Raw genomic sequence first — 20,270 nt, 5'->3', positions numbered from 1 at the left:
AGCAGTATTGTCTCCTGGCATATTCCCATCACTCCAGCCTTCATCTTTCTTTGCATCATGGCCATCGTCACTTTTAACATCACTTTCTTTCTTCAACTTCACATCTTCATCTTGTTCATTGGCATCATCGTCGTCTCCTTCCTTTGCAGCCACAGGACTGCCTTCTCCTTCATTTCCGCTGCCACTGTCACCTGCCTCCACAGTCACATCAATGTTTTCTCCGTCTCCCTCAGAATCCAAATTGTCTTCTTCCTCTTCTTTTTCCTTCTCCTCTCCCAAGGTCTTGCAGGAGCTCTGGTCCTTGCCGCTGCTGTTGGTTTCGCTGGCTTCAGGACTCCTCCTGCAGCTAAACCACAGGCCCAAGAGGAGCAGGAGTCCAGCAAGAGCCCAGAATGGCCACTGCTGCAGGGCACCAAAGAGCAGGGCTCCCCAGCCCTCGTCCTGCTGCTCCGGGGGCCCTTGCTCCAGCTCCTGCAGCAGCCGAGCCATCTCGCGGTCGAGCAGCTCCTCCCGCTCCTGCATTCGCCGGTGCGTGGCCTCATCCAGCCCATCCCCAGCTGGCTGGGGGTACTGGATCAGGCTTTGCACGAGCACGAAGAGCAATGACAATAAAGCCATGGTCTGCAAGAGGACACACAGAAGGGGTTCAGTAGGGCCGGAATGGAGGCAGCCGGTGCGGGGCAGGAGCCACAGGGATGTGGCAGCAGGAAGGAGAGGGCCCCCGGCAGCTGGCAGGAGGCAAGGCCTGCACCGCTGCCCCAGCGAGCACCGAGCCGGAGCAAGGCGCTCCCGCCAGGGGCTGGGCCCTGCATGCAGGGACAGAACACACGCCCCGGCTGCCGGCGCTTCTGCCCCAGCCCTCCCCCAGCCCGGCCTCCCCACCACCTGTGTGCACTCACCGCTTGCCCAGGCTCTACTGGCGGCAACGGCAACCAACGGGGCCTTTTCCAGCTGCCCCCATTGTGACACGGCCCCTGTGGTGTCACAGGCCCCAGAGCGCATCACAGGCCAGCCCCACCCGCCATCCCCAGCCCGGGAACTCATCATGGCCCTGGGCACCCAGAGCCTCAACAGACACAAAGTGCAGACCCATCAGTCGTGAACCTGGGAACCCCAGGGCTTCCCTGTACAAAGCAGGCACAAGCACCCTCCCACACAAACCCTTCTCAAATATAAATATGGGTGACATGATCCATGGATGCTCTTGGTATGCAGGTGTAGGCTTTTATTTTTTTATTCATAGTGGAACTTTTTACTACAAATATTTATATTTATTGCTGTGTTGGTACATCTCCCCTCCCCCCTCCTTTCCAGGCTGTAGTGTGATCTGAGGAACTCTTATTAAGCCTTGGCCTTGAAAACACCACCTGGGCTCAGCTCTTTCTTTTATTTGGCGATCTCAAGCACACTTGTTTGTGACATTTACTTTGGAGGCAGCACATCACATAGGCTAATATTTATTTACTGATTTAGTGAGAAATAAGGAAATTCATGCTGCTTATGTGATGCACAGGAAGTTGTAATGTCATCCAGTCTTATGGCCTACCCTTTGTTTACACCAGCACTGTCCCACCTCACACATCTTTTGTGAAGACAAGGATGTCAGGGTTTCTCTCCTGAATTAGGAACACTTTCAAAGATCTGTTTATTGTCTGACAAACGATCACACACAACCAACTTAGGCTTTGCAAAGCAGGATAAAAATACTCAGGCCCATCCATACTACTTCTTAAACTAGATGTGGCTGATCAATAGCCCGGCTGAGAAATGGACAAGCCACTGTAACAAGAAATACAAGTTTGGAAAAGGAAAAAGAAAAGTCCTCAAAACACAGAACTCCTGAAGCTTAGCTCGCTCCACTCTAATGTGCTCTCCCTCAATGCCACATAAAGATGTGCTCCTCCTGACACTTGCAGCAACTGGCTTCTCTCTTGCCATTCCGAGAGGAACTCTATTTTGTATAGGGATGTAGACGTGTCTGCATTTAGACGCCATCCTCGGTACAAACCTCCTCCATTGCTTTTTTCTGACTGGAGATCCTTGCTACTGGCTACGATGGTGCTGTTTATTGGGAAGAGTTTCTCTGATGCTGATCACAGCACAGCACAGCACGAGGTCCCTTTTTGCTCCCTTGAGCTACTCAAATTCCTCTTGGGTGATCTCTGAAATACTCTTTATCAGCTGAGGGCTGACAAAACACAGAATGTCTGAGTGATTGCCCTTCCCTTGTCCAGCCGTGACACAAGAGCTGGGTGCACTCAGAAAACACAGTTTTCTGAACCATCCTATATAAAACCAACAACCAGCTCCTTATAAATTCTGCCATCTAGATGAGGTTGCCATTAAACAGCTCCATGTCCCAAGTGGTACCCAGCAGGGAGGGAAGCAGAGGAAGACAGGATCACAGCAGCCACTGATCAGTCATTCACAGGCAGCGCCACAAAGAAAGACGAGAGAGTCAGGAATTTCACAGGCTACTGTGTTTCAGCAGCGCATATCATCCTCCTCTTTTTAAATCTCTACTGATCACTACCTTCCAGTCCCTTCACAGTGCTCTCCTAATCCACAGGAGTAACTAAGATGCAGAACGTAAGGAAAAATTTCTTCTGACCTCCAGTTACCTGAGAATCAAGCAGGTAAGAGAAAATCTCCACCCTACTCTAAGGAAGGTGTTTCATAAACTCACCTGTAGCTAAAGCTATTCAGAAAGCCCACACTACCAGACCCAGAGTGGTAAAGAGCCTATTCATTTGCTGACCCTGGAGAAAAGGCAGCTTTAAACAAACTCTGCCACTCCCACTCTCTCTCCCTAGAACTTCAGGTTGAGACGCCTAGGACCAACTAAAGAAAAAAGCCATTTCATTCATGCCCTGGTCAAGCATTTCACACCCTCTTGTCCCTCCCAATCTACCAGCCAGTCAAACACAGAAAAAGCAAGAGACCCGTGGTAGGCTTCCAGTGGAAATACTGGCAAAATCTTCTTGGACTGCATTATTTGAAGGACCTGAGGTCAACTCACTGACTGTGAATGACTTTTACTGCTCCACTTAGCCTACCAGCTCAGCTCAGCTCAGCTCAGCTCAGCTCAGCAGCCTCCCAGCTACCTTTAGCTGCATAAGCACATGACCTGCAATCAGAAAGGCGTGAATCTTCCTTAGGAAGGAAATAGTCACGGGGAATGAAGAGTGGAGATTAGTCCACACTCTGAGGAACAGGCAACACCAACCAAACACTCTGGCAGTAGCTTGTGTCTAGAAGCTCTCTACCTTCCAATCCACCTCAAGGCTTTGGGACTTGTGCTGACTTGCACAAAGGAACCCACTCCACCCTGCAGCAGTGGGCTCCTTCTTTCCAGCCTGGATGGAGGCATGTCCTGTATTTTGCAAGCATGTCCAGGTGTTCAGAATGGAACATGCTGATCATGATTAGCACCTTAAGGCACGCAGCTCTTCCCTTCTCAAAGAATGCTTTGTGAAATGATAGGCAGTGCTATCCCCACCTTTCCAAACAAATTACCCTCCTTCTATTGCACTTGCCTTCAAAATACTGCCACTTCTTCATTTCAGACTATGCTTCCCTCAGAAGGATGCACAAAAGGTTAGAGTAGTTGCAAGCACCCGCACCTGCAATTTTCAACTAACTGCGTCTTCAGAAAGGCTTCTGACAACAGGCCATTCTCTGGACATGAACACGGCAACGCTGAGGCAAGATAAATTATTTCAGTACATCTTACAGCCCAGATGTCTATGGCCAGAGAAGACACCAGCAGGTTGTCCTGATACTTCTGCTCATCCTCTCTGGTAGCAGCTGTACAGAGAACAACACAGTTTTAAATTCTAACTCAGTTTGGGCTCCACTGATGAAGGAAAACAGAAGTAAGGGAAAGGGACTTTGCTTCGGAGCAAATGTGAGTTTTTTGTGGATTTCAGTGTCCAGGATTTAAACCAGGAAGGGGTTTTCTTCAGTAAATCCAAAGGACAATTGGCTACAGAAACCTGTATCTGATACTACTGATAAGCGCTGACAGTTCTCTGGCTGTGACTCATTTCATTCAAACCTGCTTTCTCCGAATGCACATCTGACAGCAGGACTTGCTCCATTCAGCCTGCAGCAGTTCCACAGGAAAGATGTTGTGAAATTGGCCACACATCTTTGCAACACTTCCACTTCAAAGTTTTTCCCACTATGTTCAAATATATTTCTCAGCTTCCTAAGGAGTGCAGTGTCCGTAACAAAGGAGGCGAGACTTTCATGCAAAAATGGAGAGACCTTGAACCGCAGTGGCAGGAACAACTCTGGTGTAATACCAGTGCCAGATGGCATGGGCATGAAAAGCACACTCACATCAATACGAACAGGCTTAGGAGAGACACAGAGCCCGCAGGGTGAGGTATTCCCAAAGAAGGGGAATTGACAGTGCAAAGGAGAGTTAATACCAACCAAGTGCTCAGTTACTTTATCAGAGCTCCCCTGTTTTCAAGGCCTGAAAGAACAGCTCAGTGCCAGAAAGACATCCAGATCATTTGGCCATGCTTGCTCTTATGGAACACTGTTTTCAATTTCCATCCTAGTGGGGTTGCATACTACTGACCAGTTAAAACCAGCACCTGAGCTACACAACAGTGTTTCAGTGGCAACACTGGACAGCTGTAGGTTCTGCCCTTCCCCTCTCCCAGCATGCTCCTCAGACACACAGCACACTTGCACATGCACCAAAACTCACAGCCACACCCACAGTTTGACCACCTGCAATAGTTTTGGCCCTGGCCAATCTAGCCCTGGGTGGATTGTGCAACAAGAAGCCATGGGGGCCGTGCTTCTCCCCGAATCCAAGCATCGCCCCAGAGGCCACACAAGCTGTGCGGTCAGGCCGTAAGGCTCAATGGCACACAGAGATCAAGTCCTACCCACTGAGAGCACACGTCCTTGTGGAAGGGACTGATGAGAGACTGGAGCTGGGGCAAGGGACAGGGCAGGTCTCTGCAGCTGGGGGCAGAGGAGAGGGGAACAAAGTAGGCGTGTGTGTTTGGGGAGAAGGGAGCAAGGAGGGTGTTCTCCTCCTTCCACAAGCTGGGCCAAAGGGGCTGTGGTGGGAGCAGTGCCTGCCCAGCAGAGGAAGCAAAAGGCAGGGAGCTCAGCGAGCACAGTTCCCTCTCAGTGGAACAGCGAGTTCTGCTGTTGGCAGCGATCCTCCTCTGGGAGGTTCCGGCCTGCTCTCCTCACACGGAGCTGCTTGTTCCTGGCCCCTCAGAGGACTTCCCTCTCTGACGTGGGCCACAGCAGCTTTCTTTCCCATGCTCTCAATGAGGAGGGGAAACTTCTATAACGACAGTGGGAGGATTAATTAATATTTTAGCTGTTTCAACCATCATGACTTCTGCTTGCATTCATGAGACAAAATTAATAGCCTGGCTCTAGAGTGTTGCAGAAGTGCAATACCGAGATGTGACTGCTGGACACAATCACCGCTTGAGTCACTTTGTCATTTTTTCAGGTAGCAACAATGGATGGACATTCTCTAAGAACCATTGGGTTAAATATAAAGAAGGACACTTTTCAGGCAATTTGAGAAACTTCTCTCCTTTTATTATTGTTTTTCCAAACATAGATATCTGGATATTACTGAAAAGCAGCCAAGCAACTACAGCAGTGTAGTTTAATTGCCTAAACTAAGGGTAACTTTACAAAATAGGTTATACACTGACAATACTAAAGGGCCTCTTGAAGCATGGATAATATATCCAGTTCCCATTATGAAAAATTGGACTACCAATGGTAGTCCATGGTAGAGTGAATTAAAACTATCTGTTGTATTTTCATATACTAAGAAAAACTACATCCTTAAAAAACTACAATTAGCACAGCTTACTGAAGAACTACATTAAGTCCCTAACAGGCTTGTTTTTTGGTCTAGGAGGTGTGCCAAGAAACCTCTCTCAGTTCATAGTCTTCTGTAAGGATGTGCAGGTGGAGCCAGTTTCTGCCTCATAGACATAGGAACATCGCAACAGCACCGTGGTAAACTGGAAGGCGAAGGGCAAGGCAACGCAGAGATGTGTCTCTGCACGGTGAATCCATGTGCCGCAGCATCTTCCATCCACGGGAGCAGGAAAGCAGCTTCAGGATTGCCAGCGAAAAAAGCAAGAATGATGCCGTGCTCACGTGGCTGCCATCGGGTGTGAGCCCCCCCAGCACAGCTCTGTGCAGGGAATTCCTCTCAGTGGCTGGAGAGCAGCGTCCAGAGGCGGAATCGCAGCTGACCGTAAGCTTGCATCGCCTCCGCGTGGGCGGCCGGATCTCGGGCCAGGTGCTCAAAGAGGTTGAGCGGCTCGACCGTTCGCATTGCCGGCGGCAAGCTGATCTCCGCAGGAAGCCTCTTGTTGCCCAGGACAAAGTGCTCCAGGCGTTTCAACTGCAGGCAGCGGCGCAGGTATGCCATGATGTCCCACAGCCGCCGCTCAAATTCCCTCCTGCGCCACTTGGACAGCGGTACGGTGGTCAGCACGTGCATGACCACAGTCTTCCAGGTCGAGCTGGAAAAACCTGTGCCCCTCAGGATGTAGGTGAAGAGCTGCAGGCATTTCAGGTGCAAGCTCTCACACGGCACCTGCCTGGCCACGTGCTGGAAGAATTTTGCCTCTGCCACAGCGTACGTCTCAGGCCACGCTGTGCTTGCGATGGACTCGGCCTTGGCGGGCCGGCTGCTCACAGAGCTGCTGGAGCCGCCTTTCTGGGCCTCTGTGGGCTGGCTGACCACAAAGATGTCAGAGTCCCCGTGGCGCACCCCAAACAGCATCTCCACCATCAGGCTCTCCTTGCCTTTGCTCAGCCGGAATTGGCAGGACCGGCTGCAGGGCTGAAACACCAAGTGCCACGAGTACGACTGAGGCAAATGCAGCCACGAGCATCTCACCAGCTGGTAGAACCAGTGGGAGGTTTTCTCCACGTCCAGGTAGGAGCCGGTGCAGAGTGTCTCTAGGAGGCTGGGCTTCTGCTTCCGCCGCAGCTCCTTCTGCGAGTGGTGCAGGAAGCACAACAGCTTCTCGCCCAGCTGCTCCCTCTCGCACGTGCACACCAGCTCCACACGGACGCAGAAGGTCCTTGCTGCCATCTGCCCGGCACTGTTCAGCTCCAGGTGGAAGGCGTGTCCCGGCGGGGGATTCAGTGGGACCAGCATGCGGTACACCACATCCCGCTCACGGGGACTCCAACCCTCAAAGGCACTGCCCACCCCGATGGCTTCTTGAGGCACCGGGTAGAAACTATTGCTCACGCTGTCAGTAAAGACACGCGTGAAGCTCTCCATCAGCTCCGCTGCCACTGAGCGACCTCTCTCCACGTCCTCGACAGGACACTGTATGCGATCCACTAAAAGGATCCCTCGCTTATTCCCAACGTCCCGGGTGTCTTCTTTCTCTTCAATTCCACCACGGCTGCCTTTGTCCTTGCCATCACCACGGCCTTCTTTTTCACTGGCAGCCACATTACCTTGTTCTCCCGCTTTTGCATCTTCATTCTTCTCTCCATTTGCATTCGCATCACCCTGTTTCTCATTTCTGTTTGCAACATTGGTCTCTTCATTTCCAAGGTGAGTGTTTTTTTCCTCAGATGCAGCAAACCCACTGTGGTCTACTGCATTCCCACCATCACTGTTGTCTTCCTGCCCAATCCAATCACTGCTTTGTTGTTCACTGGCATCACTGCTTTCCTCCACCTTCACATCTGCTTTTTCTTCCTTTCCATCTACCTCGTATACTCCTTCATTTACATCATCACTGTTGCCTGCCTTCATATGCACATCATTGGTTTTTTCTTCATTTCCATCTCCTTCTTCCTTTCCAGCATCCTTGTCTGGCTCCACCTTCACATCCTTGTTTTCTCCTTCATTTACTTCATCTAGGTCTTCCACACCTCCAGTAACATTGCCAGGTTCTTCTTCACTTCCTTCAGCAGTATTGTCTCCTGGCATATTCCCATCACTCCAGCCTTCATCTTTCTTTGCATCATGGCCATCGTCACTTTTAACATCACTTTCTTTCTTCAACTTCACATCTTCATCTTGTTCATTGGCATCATCGTCGTCTCCTTCCTTTGCAGCCACAGGACTGCCTTCTCCTTCATTTCCGCTGCCACTGTCACCTGCCTCCACAGTCACATCAATGTTTTCTCCGTCTCCCTCAGAATCCAAATTGTCTTCTTCCTCTTCTTTTTCCTTCTCCTCTCCCAAGGTCTTGCAGGAGCTCTGGTCCTTGCCGCTGCTGTTGGTTTCGCTGGCTTCAGGACTCCTCCTGCAGCTAAACCACAGGCCCAAGAGGAGCAGGAGTCCAGCAAGAGCCCAGAATGGCCACTGCTGCAGGGCACCAAAGAGCAGGGCTCCCCAGCCCTCGTCCTGCTGCTCCGGGGGCCCTTGCTCCAGCTCCTGCAGCAGCCGAGCCATCTCGCGGTCGAGCAGCTCCTCCCGCTCCTGCATTCGCCGGTGCGTGGCCTCATCCAGCCCATCCCCAGCTGGCTGGGGGTACTGGATCAGGCTTTGCACGAGCACGAAGAGCAATGACAATAAAGCCATGGTCTGCAAGAGGACACACAGAAGGGGTTCAGTAGGGCCGGAATGGAGGCAGCCGGTGCGGGGCAGGAGCCACAGGGATGTGGCAGCAGGAAGGAGAGGGCCCCCGGCAGCTGGCAGGAGGCAAGGCCTGCACCGCTGCCCCAGCGAGCACCGAGCCGGAGCAAGGCGCTCCCGCCAGGGGCTGGGCCCTGCATGCAGGGACAGAACACACGCCCCGGCTGCCGGCGCTTCTGCCCCAGCCCTCCCCCAGCCCGGCCTCCCCACCACCTGTGTGCACTCACCGCTTGCCCAGGCTCTACTGGCGGCAACGGCAACCAACGGGGCCTTTTCCAGCTGCCCCCATTGTGACACGGCCCCTGTGGTGTCACAGGCCCCAGAGCGCATCACAGGCCAGCCCCACCCGCCATCCCCAGCCCGGGAACTCATCATGGCCCTGGGCACCCAGAGCCTCAACAGACACAAAGTGCAGACCCATCAGTCGTGAACCTGGGAACCCCAGGGCTTCCCTGTACAAAGCAGGCACAAGCACCCTCCCACACAAACCCTTCTCAAATATAAATATGGGTGACATGATCCATGGATGCTCTTGGTATGCAGGTGTAGGCTTTTATTTTTTTATTCATAGTGGAACTTTTTACTACAAATATTTATATTTATTGCTGTGTTGGTACATCTCCCCTCCCCCCTCCTTTCCAGGCTGTAGTGTGATCTGAGGAACTCTTATTAAGCCTTGGCCTTGAAAACACCACCTGGGCTCAGCTCTTTCTTTTATTTGGCGATCTCAAGCACACTTGTTTGTGACATTTACTTTGGAGGCAGCACATCACATAGGCTAATATTTATTTACTGATTTAGTGAGAAATAAGGAAATTCATGCTGCTTATGTGATGCACAGGAAGTTGTAATGTCATCCAGTCTTATGGCCTACCCTTTGTTTACACCAGCACTGTCCCACCTCACACATCTTTTGTGAAGACAAGGATGTCAGGGTTTCTCTCCTGAATTAGGAACACTTTCAAAGATCTGTTTATTGTCTGACAAACGATCACACACAACCAACTTAGGCTTTGCAAAGCAGGATAAAAATACTCAGGCCCATCCATACTACTTCTTAAACTAGATGTGGCTGATCAATAGCCCGGCTGAGAAATGGACAAGCCACTGTAACAAGAAATACAAGTTTGGAAAAGGAAAAAGAAAAGTCCTCAAAACACAGAACTCCTGAAGCTTAGCTCGCTCCACTCTAATGTGCTCTCCCTCAATGCCACATAAAGATGTGCTCCTCCTGACACTTGCAGCAACTGGCTTCTCTCTTGCCATTCCGAGAGGAACTCTATTTTGTATAGGGATGTAGACGTGTCTGCATTTAGACGCCATCCTCGGTACAAACCTCCTCCATTGCTTTTTTCTGACTGGAGATCCTTGCTACTGGCTACGATGGTGCTGTTTATTGGGAAGAGTTTCTCTGATGCTGATCACAGCACAGCACAGCACGAGGTCCCTTTTTGCTCCCTTGAGCTACTCAAATTCCTCTTGGGTGATCTCTGAAATACTCTTTATCAGCTGAGGGCTGACAAAACACAGAATGTCTGAGTGATTGCCCTTCCCTTGTCCAGCCGTGACACAAGAGCTGGGTGCACTCAGAAAACACAGTTTTCTGAACCATCCTATATAAAACCAACAACCAGCTCCTTATAAATTCTGCCATCTAGATGAGGTTGCCATTAAACAGCTCCATGTCCCAAGTGGTACCCAGCAGGGAGGGAAGCAGAGGAAGACAGGATCACAGCAGCCACTGATCAGTCATTCACAGGCAGCGCCACAAAGAAAGACGAGAGAGTCAGGAATTTCACAGGCTACTGTGTTTCAGCAGCGCATATCATCCTCCTCTTTTTAAATCTCTACTGATCACTACCTTCCAGTCCCTTCACAGTGCTCTCCTAATCCACAGGAGTAACTAAGATGCAGAACGTAAGGAAAAATTTCTTCTGACCTCCAGTTACCTGAGAATCAAGCAGGTAAGAGAAAATCTCCACCCTACTCTAAGGAAGGTGTTTCATAAACTCACCTGTAGCTAAAGCTATTCAGAAAGCCCACACTACCAGACCCAGAGTGGTAAAGAGCCTATTCATTTGCTGACCCTGGAGAAAAGGCAGCTTTAAACAAACTCTGCCACTCCCACTCTCTCTCCCTAGAACTTCAGGTTGAGACGCCTAGGACCAACTAAAGAAAAAAGCCATTTCATTCATGCCCTGGTCAAGCATTTCACACCCTCTTGTCCCTCCCAATCTACCAGCCAGTCAAACACAGAAAAAGCAAGAGACCCGTGGTAGGCTTCCAGTGGAAATACTGGCAAAATCTTCTTGGACTGCATTATTTGAAGGACCTGAGGTCAACTCACTGACTGTGAATGACTTTTACTGCTCCACTTAGCCTACCAGCTCAGCTCAGCTCAGCTCAGCTCAGCTCAGCAGCCTCCCAGCTACCTTTAGCTGCATAAGCACATGACCTGCAATCAGAAAGGCGTGAATCTTCCTTAGGAAGGAAATAGTCACGGGGAATGAAGAGTGGAGATTAGTCCACACTCTGAGGAACAGGCAACACCAACCAAACACTCTGGCAGTAGCTTGTGTCTAGAAGCTCTCTACCTTCCAATCCACCTCAAGGCTTTGGGACTTGTGCTGACTTGCACAAAGGAACCCACTCCACCCTGCAGCAGTGGGCTCCTTCTTTCCAGCCTGGATGGAGGCATGTCCTGTATTTTGCAAGCATGTCCAGGTGTTCAGAATGGAACATGCTGATCATGATTAGCACCTTAAGGCACGCAGCTCTTCCCTTCTCAAAGAATGCTTTGTGAAATGATAGGCAGTGCTATCCCCACCTTTCCAAACAAATTACCCTCCTTCTATTGCACTTGCCTTCAAAATACTGCCACTTCTTCATTTCAGACTATGCTTCCCTCAGAAGGATGCACAAAAGGTTAGAGTAGTTGCAAGCACCCGCACCTGCAATTTTCAACTAACTGCGTCTTCAGAAAGGCTTCTGACAACAGGCCATTCTCTGGACATGAACACGGCAACGCTGAGGCAAGATAAATTATTTCAGTACATCTTACAGCCCAGATGTCTATGGCCAGAGAAGACACCAGCAGGTTGTCCTGATACTTCTGCTCATCCTCTCTGGTAGCAGCTGTACAGAGAACAACACAGTTTTAAATTCTAACTCAGTTTGGGCTCCACTGATGAAGGAAAACAGAAGTAAGGGAAAGGGACTTTGCTTCGGAGCAAATGTGAGTTTTTTGTGGATTTCAGTGTCCAGGATTTAAACCAGGAAGGGGTTTTCTTCAGTAAATCCAAAGGACAATTGGCTACAGAAACCTGTATCTGATACTACTGATAAGCGCTGACAGTTCTCTGGCTGTGACTCATTTCATTCAAACCTGCTTTCTCCGAATGCACATCTGACAGCAGGACTTGCTCCATTCAGCCTGCAGCAGTTCCACAGGAAAGATGTTGTGAAATTGGCCACACATCTTTGCAACACTTCCACTTCAAAGTTTTTCCCACTATGTTCAAATATATTTCTCAGCTTCCTAAGGAGTGCAGTGTCCGTAACAAAGGAGGCGAGACTTTCATGCAAAAATGGAGAGACCTTGAACCGCAGTGGCAGGAACAACTCTGGTGTAATACCAGTGCCAGATGGCATGGGCATGAAAAGCACACTCACATCAATACGAACAGGCTTAGGAGAGACACAGAGCCCGCAGGGTGAGGTATTCCCAAAGAAGGGGAATTGACAGTGCAAAGGAGAGTTAATACCAACCAAGTGCTCAGTTACTTTATCAGAGCTCCCCTGTTTTCAAGGCCTGAAAGAACAGCTCAGTGCCAGAAAGGCATCCAGATCCTTTGGCTATGCTTGCTCTTATGGAACACTGTTTTCAATTTCCATCCTAGTGGGGTTGCATACTACTGACCAGTTAAAACCAGCACCTGAGCTACACAACAGTGTTTCAGTGGCAACACTGGACAGCTGTAGGTTCTGCCCTTCCCCTCTCCCAGCATGCTCCTCAGACACACAGCACACTTGCACATGCACCAAAACTCACAGCCACACCCACAGTTTGACCACCTGCAATAGTTTTGGCCCTGGCCAATCTAGCCCTGGGTGGATTGTGCAACAAGAAGCCATGGGGGCCGTGCTTCTCCCCGAATCCAAGCATCGCCCCAGAGGCCACACAAGCTGTGCGGTCAGGCCGTAAGGCTCAATGGCACACAGAGATCAAGTCCTACCCACTGAGAGCACACGTCCTTGTGGAAGGGACTGATGAGAGACTGGAGCTGGGGCAAGGGACAGGGCAGGTCTCTGCAGCTGGGGGCAGAGGAGAGGGGAACAAAGTAGGCGTGTGTGTTTGGGGAGAAGGGAGCAAGGAGGGTGTTCTCCTCCTTCCACAAGCTGGGCCAAAGGGGCTGTGGTGGGAGCAGTGCCTGCCCAGCAGAGGAAGCAAAAGGCAGGGAGCTCAGCGAGCACAGTTCCCTCTCAGTGGAACAGCGAGTTCTGCTGTTGGCAGCGATCCTCCTCTGGGAGGTTCCGGCCTGCTCTCCTCACACGGAGCTGCTTGTTCCTGGCCCCTCAGAGGACTTCCCTCTCTGACGTGGGCCACAGCAGCTTTCTTTCCCATGCTCTCAATGAGGAGGGGAAACTTCTATAACGACAGTGGGAGGATTAATTAATATTTTAGCTGTTTCAACCATCATGACTTCTGCTTGCATTCATGAGACAAAATTAATAGCCTGGCTCTAGAGTGTTGCAGAAGTGCAATACCGAGATGTGACTGCTGGACACAATCACCGCTTGAGTCACTTTGTCATTTTTTCAGGTAGCAACAATGGATGGACATTCTCTAAGAACCATTGGGTTAAATATAAAGAAGGACACTTTTCAGGCAATTTGAGAAACTTCTCTCCTTTTATTATTGTTTTTCCAAACATAGATATCTGGATATTACTGAAAAGCAGCCAAGCAACTACAGCAGTGTAGTTTAATTGCCTAAACTAAGGGTAACTTTACAAAATAGGTTATACACTGACAATACTAAAGGGCCTCTTGAAGCATGGATAATATATCCAGTTCCCATTATGAAAAATTGGACTACCAATGGTAGTCCATGGTAGAGTGAATTAAAACTATCTGTTGTATTTTCATATACTAAGAAAAACTACATCCTTAAAAAACTACAATTAGCACAGCTTACTGAAGAACTACATTAAGTCCCTAACAGGCTTGTTTTTTGGTCTAGGAGGTGTGCCAAGAAACCTCTCTCAGTTCATAGTCTTCTGTAAGGATGTGCAGGTGGAGCCAGTTTCTGCCTCATAGACATAGGAACATCGCAACAGCACCGTGGTAAACTGGAAGGCGAAGGGCAAGGCAACGCAGAGATGTGTCTCTGCACGGTGAATCCATGTGCCGCAGCATCTTCCATCCACGGGAGCAGGAAAGCAGCTTCAGGATTGCCAGCGAAAAAAGCAAGAATGATGCCGTGCTCACGTGGCTGCCATCGGGTGTGAGCCCCCCCAGCACAGCTCTGTGCAGGGAATTCCTCTCAGTGGCTGGAGAGCAGCGTCCAGAGGCGGAATCGCAGCTGACCGTAAGCTTGCATCGCCTCCGCGTGGGCGGCCGGATCTCGGGCCAGGTGCTCAAAGAGGTTGAGCGGCTCGACCGTTCGCATTGCCGGCGGCAAGCTGATCTCCGCAGGAAGCCTCTTGTTGCCCAGGACAAAGTGCTCCAGGCGTTTCAACTGCAGGCAGCGGCGCAGGTATGCCATGATGTCCCACAGCCGCCGCTCAAATTCCCTCCTGCGCCACTTGGACAGCGGTACGGTGGTCAGCACGTGCATGACCACAGTCTTCCAGGTCGAGCTGGAAAAACCTGTGCCCCTCAGGATGTAGGTGAAGAGCTGCAGGCATTTCAGGTGCAAGCTCTCACACGGCACCTGCCTGGCCACGTGCTGGAAGAATTTTGCCTCTGCCACAGCGTACGTCTCAGGCCACGCTGTGCTTGCGATGGACTCGGCCTTGGCGGGCCGGCTGCTCACAGAGCTGCTGGAGCCGCCTTTCTGGGCCTCTGTGGGCTGGCTGACCACAAAGATGTCGGAGTCCCCGTGGCGCACCCCAAACAGCATCTCCACCATCAGGCTCTCCTTGCCTTTGCTCAGCCGGAATTGGCAGGACCGGCTGCAGGGCTGAAACACCAAGTGCCACGAGTACGACTGAGGCAAATGCAGCCACGAGCATCTCACCAGCTGGTAGAACCAGTGGGAGGTTTTCTCCACGTCCAGGTAGGAGCCGGTGCAGAGTGTCTCTAGGAGGCTGGGCTTCTGCTTCCGCCGCAGCTCCTTCTGCGAGTGGTGCAGGAAGCACAACAGCTTCTCGCCCAGCTGCTCCCTCTCGCACGTGCACACCAGCTCCACACGGACGCAGAAGGTCCTTGCTGCCATCTGCCCGGCACTGTTCAGCTCCAGGTGGAAGGCGTGTCCCGGCGGGGGATTCAGTGGGACCAGCATGCGGTACACCACATCCCGCTCACGGGGACTCCAACCCTCAAAGGCACTGCCCACCCCGATGGCTTCTTGAGGCACCGGGTAGAAACTATTGCTCACGCTGTCAGTAAAGACACGCGTGAAGCTCTCCATCAGCTCCGCTGCCACTGAGCGACCTCTCTCCACGTCCTCGACAGGACACTGTATGCGATCCACTAAAAGGATCCCTCGCTTATTCCCAACGTCCCGGGTGTCTTCTTTCTCTTCAATTCCACCACGGCTGCCTTTGTCCTTGCCATCACCACGGCCTTCTTTTTCACTGGCAGCCACATTACCTTGTTCTCCCGCTTTTGCATCTTCATTCTTCTCTCCATTTGCATTCGCATCACCCTGTTTCTCATTTCTGTTTGCAACATTGGTCTCTTCATTTCCAAGGTGAGTGTTTTTTTCCTCAGATGCAGCAAACCCACTGTGGTCTACTGCATTCCCACCATCACTGTTGTCTTCCTGCCCAATCCAATCACTGCTTTGTTGTTCACTGGCATCACTGCTTTCCTCCACCTTCACATCTGCTTTTTCTTCCTTTCCATCTACCTCGTATACTCCTTCATTTACATCATCACTGTTGCCTGCCTTCATATGCACATCATTGGTTTTTTCTTCATTTCCATCTCCTTCTTCCTTTCCAGCATCCTTGTCTGGCTCCACCTTCACATCCTTGTTTTCTCCTTCATTTACTTCATCTAGGTCTTCCACACCTCCAGTAACATTGCCAGGTTCTTCTTCACTTCCTTCAGCAGTATTGTCTCCTGGCATATTCCCATCACTCCAGCCTTCATCTTTCTTTGCATCATGGCCATCGTCACTTTTAACATCACTTTCTTTCTTCAACTTCACATCTTCATCTTGTTCATTGGCATCATCGTCGTCTCCTTCCTTTGCAGCCACAGGACTGCCTTCTCCTTCATTTCCGCTGCCACTGTCACCTGCCTCCACAGTCACATCAATGTTTTCTCCGTCTCCCTCAGAATCCAAATTGTCTTCTTCCTCTTCTTTTTCCTTCTCCTCTCCCAAGGTCTTGCAGGAGCTCTGGTCCTTGCCGCTGCTGTTGGTTTCGCTGGCTTCAGGACTCCTCCTGCAGCTAAACCACAGGCCCAAGAGGAGCAGGAGTCCAGCAAGAGCCCAGAATGGCCACTGCTGCAGGGCACCAAAGAGCAGGGCTCCCCAGCCCTCGTCCTGCTGCTCCGGGGGCCCTTGCTCCAGCTCCTGCAGCAGCCGAGCCATCTCGCGGTCGAGCAGCTCCTCCCGCTCCTGCATTCGCCGGTGCGTGGCCTCATCCAGCCCATCCCCAGCTGGCTGGGGGTACTGGATCAGGCTTTGCACGAGCACGAAGAGCAATGACAATAAAGCCATGGTCTGCAAGAGGACACACAGAAGGGGTTCAGTAGGGCCGGAATGGAGGCAGCCGGTGCGGGGCAGGAGCCACAGGGATGTGGCAGCAGGAAGGAGAGGGCCCCCGGCAGCTGGCAGGAGGCAAGGCCTGCACCGCTGCCCCAGCGAGCACCGAGCCGGAGCAAGGCGCTCCCGCCAGGGGCTGGGCCCTGCGTGCAGGGACAGAACACACGCCCCGGCTGCCGGCGCTTCTGCCCCAGCCCTCCCCCAGCCCGGCCTCCCCACCACCTGTGTGCACTCACCGCTTGCCCAGGCTCTACTGGCGGCAACGGCAACCAACGGGGCCTTTTCCAGCTGCCCCCATTGTGACACGGCCCCTGTGGTGTCACAGGCCCCAGAGCGCATCACAGGCCAGCCCCACCCGCCATCCCCAGCCCGGGAACTCATCATGGCCCTGGGCACCCAGAGCCTCAACAGACACAAAGTGCAGACCCATCAGTCGTGAACCTGGGAACCCCAGGGCTTCCCTGTACAAAGCAGGCACAAGCACCCTCCCACACAAACCCTTCTCAAATATAAATATGGGTGACATGATCCATGGATGCTCTTGGTATGCAGGTGTAGGCTTTTATTTTTTTATTCATAGTGGAACTTTTTACTACAAATATTTATATTTATTGCTGTGTTGGTACATCTCCCCTCCCCCCTCCTTTCCAGGCTGTAGTGTGATCTGAGGAACTCTTATTAAGCCTTGGCCTTGAAAACACCACCTGGGCTCAGCTCTTTCTTTTATTTGGCGATCTCAAGCACACTTGTTTGTGACATTTACTTTGGAGGCAGCACATCACATAGGCTAATATTTATTTACTGATTTAGTGAGAAATAAGGAAATTCATGCTGCTTATGTGATGCACAGGAAGTTGTAATGTCATCCAGTCTTATGGCCTACCCTTTGTTTACACCAGCACTGTCCCACCTCACACATCTTTTGTGAAGACAAGGATGTCAGGGTTTCTCTCCTGAATTAGGAACACTTTCAAAGATCTGTTTATTGTCTGACAAACGATCACACACAACCAACTTAGGCTTTGCAAAGCAGGATAAAAATACTCAGGCCCATCCATACTACTTCTTAAACTAGATGTGGCTGATCAATAGCCCGGCTGAGAAATGGACAAGCCACTGTAACAAGAAATACAAGTTTGGAAAAGGAAAAAGAAAAGTCCTCAAAACACAGAACTCCTGAAGCTTAGCTCGCTCCACTCTAATGTGCTCTCCCTCAATGCCACATAAAGATGTGCTCCTCCTGACACTTGCAGCAACTGGCTTCTCTCTTGCCATTCCGAGAGGAACTCTATTTTGTATAGGGATGTAGACGTGTCTGCATTTAGACGCCATCCTCGGTACAAACCTCCTCCATTGCTTTTTTCTGACTGGAGATCCTTGCTACTGGCTACGATGGTGCTGTTTATTGGGAAGAGTTTCTCTGATGCTGATCACAGCACAGCACAGCACGAGGTCCCTTTTTGCTCCCTTGAGCTACTCAAATTCCTCTTGGGTGATCTCTGAAATACTCTTTATCAGCTGAGGGCTGACAAAACACAGAATGTCTGAGTGATTGCCCTTCCCTTGTCCAGCCGTGACACAAGAGCTGGGTGCACTCAGAAAACACAGTTTTCTGAACCATCCTATATAAAACCAACAACCAGCTCCTTATAAATTCTGCCATCTAGATGAGGTTGCCATTAAACAGCTCCATGTCCCAAGTGGTACCCAGCAGGGAGGGAAGCAGAGGAAGACAGGATCACAGCAGCCACTGATCAGTCATTCACAGGCAGCGCCACAAAGAAAGACGAGAGAGTCAGGAATTTCACAGGCTACTGTGTTTCAGCAGCGCATATCATCCTCCTCTTTTTAAATCTCTACTGATCACTACCTTCCAGTCCCTTCACAGTGCTCTCCTAATCCACAGGAGTAACTAAGATGCAGAACGTAAGGAAAAATTTCTTCTGACCTCCAGTTACCTGAGAATCAAGCAGGTAAGAGAAAATCTCCACCCTACTCTAAGGAAGGTGTTTCATAAACTCACCTGTAGCTAAAGCTATTCAGAAAGCCCACACTACCAGACCCAGAGTGGTAAAGAGCCTATTCATTTGCTGACCCTGGAGAAAAGGCAGCTTTAAACAAACTCTGCCACTCCCACTCTCTCTCCCTAGAACTTCAGGTTGAGACGCCTAGGACCAACTAAAGAAAAAAGCCATTTCATTCATGCCCTGGTCAAGCATTTCACACCCTCTTGTCCCTCCCAATCTACCAGCCAGTCAAACACAGAAAAAGCAAGAGACCCGTGGTAGGCTTCCAGTGGAAATACTGGCAAAATCTTCTTGGACTGCATTATTTGAAGGACCTGAGGTCAACTCACTGACTGTGAATGACTTTTACTGCTCCACTTAGCCTACCAGCTCAGCTCAGCTCAGCTCAGCTCAGCTCAGCAGCCTCCCAGCTACCTTTAGCTGCATAAGCACATGACCTGCAATCAGAAAGGCGTGAATCTTCCTTAGGAAGGAAATAGTCACGGGGAATGAAGAGTGGAGATTAGTCCACACTCTGAGGAACAGGCAACACCAACCAAACACTCTGGCAGTAGCTTGTGTCTAGAAGCTCTCTACCTTCCAATCCACCTCAAGGCTTTGGGACTTGTGCTGACTTGCACAAAGGAACCCACTCCACCCTGCAGCAGTGGGCTCCTTCTTTCCAGCCTGGATGGAGGCATGTCCTGTATTTTGCAAGCATGTCCAGGTGTTCAGAATGGAACATGCTGATCATGATTAGCACCTTAAGGCACGCAGCTCTTCCCTTCTCAAAGAATGCTTTGTGAAATGATAGGCAGTGCTATCCCCACCTTTCCAAACAAATTACCCTCCTTCTATTGCACTTGCCTTCAAAATACTGCCACTTCTTCATTTCAGACTATGCTTCCCTCAGAAGGATGCACAAAAGGTTAGAGTAGTTGCAAGCACCCGCACCTGCAATTTTCAACTAACTGCGTCTTCAGAAAGGCTTCTGACAACAGGCCATTCTCTGGACATGAACACGGCAACGCTGAGGCAAGATAAATTATTTCAGTACATCTTACAGCCCAGATGTCTATGGCCAGAGAAGACACCAGCAGGTTGTCCTGATACTTCTGCTCATCCTCTCTGGTAGCAGCTGTACAGAGAACAACACAGTTTTAAATTCTAACTCAGTTTGGGCTCCACTGATGAAGGAAAACAGAAGTAAGGGAAAGGGACTTTGCTTCGGAGCAAATGTGAGTTTTTTGTGGATTTCAGTGTCCAGGATTTAAACCAGGAAGGGGTTTTCTTCAGTAAATCCAAAGGACAATTGGCTACAGAAACCTGTATCTGATACTACTGATAAGCGCTGACAGTTCTCTGGCTGTGACTCATTTCATTCAAACCTGCTTTCTCCGAATGCACATCTGACAGCAGGACTTGCTCCATTCAGCCTGCAGCAGTTCCACAGGAAAGATGTTGTGAAATTGGCCACACATCTTTGCAACACTTCCACTTCAAAGTTTTTCCCACTATGTTCAAATATATTTCTCAGCTTCCTAAGGAGTGCAGTGTCCGTAACAAAGGAGGCGAGACTTTCATGCAAAAATGGAGAGACCTTGAACCGCAGTGGCAGGAACAACTCTGGTGTAATACCAGTGCCAGATGGCATGGGCATGAAAAGCACACTCACATCAATACGAACAGGCTTAGGAGAGACACA

General features: G+C 50.5%; 3 protein-coding genes across 4 annotated transcripts in view; all 3 read right to left on the bottom strand.

Annotated features, from left to right (window-relative positions):
* The window catches only part of SEMA3D (semaphorin 3D), a 220,731-nt gene that overhangs the window by 92,423 nt on the left and 108,038 nt on the right, over window positions 1-20,270 (bottom strand). The gene's annotated exons all lie outside the window — the stretch shown is intronic.
* On the bottom strand, window positions 6,218-8,425 carry LOC138104568 (inositol 1,4,5-trisphosphate receptor-interacting protein-like 1). Its single transcript, XM_069003855.1, has one exon. It carries the CDS (start codon window positions 7,967-7,969, stop codon window positions 6,218-6,220), a length of 1,752 nt encoding a protein of 583 aa, XP_068859956.1. The 5' UTR covers window positions 7,970-8,425.
* On the bottom strand, window positions 14,166-16,373 carry LOC138104567 (inositol 1,4,5-trisphosphate receptor-interacting protein-like 1). The gene has a single exon (XM_069003854.1). The coding sequence runs from the start codon at window positions 15,915-15,917 to the stop codon at window positions 14,166-14,168; it is 1,752 nt and encodes a 583-aa protein (XP_068859955.1). The 5' UTR covers window positions 15,918-16,373.

This window comes from Aphelocoma coerulescens, chromosome 1A (genome assembly GCF_041296385.1).
Source record: "Aphelocoma coerulescens isolate FSJ_1873_10779 chromosome 1A, UR_Acoe_1.0, whole genome shotgun sequence".
In the NCBI taxonomy this organism is placed as follows: Eukaryota; Metazoa; Chordata; class Aves; order Passeriformes; family Corvidae; genus Aphelocoma; species Aphelocoma coerulescens.
Note: the sequence above shows the minus strand (reverse complement) of the source record. Positions and strands in the feature narration are given on the sequence as shown.

Bases quoted from the DNA above. Each gene is read 5' to 3' on its own strand.
- LOC138104568 (XM_069003855.1), bottom strand. From the start codon at position 7,969: ATGCCAGGAGACAATACTGCTGAAGGAAGTGAAGAAGAACCTGGCAAT.
- LOC138104567 (XM_069003854.1), bottom strand. From the start codon at position 15,917: ATGCCAGGAGACAATACTGCTGAAGGAAGTGAAGAAGAACCTGGCAAT.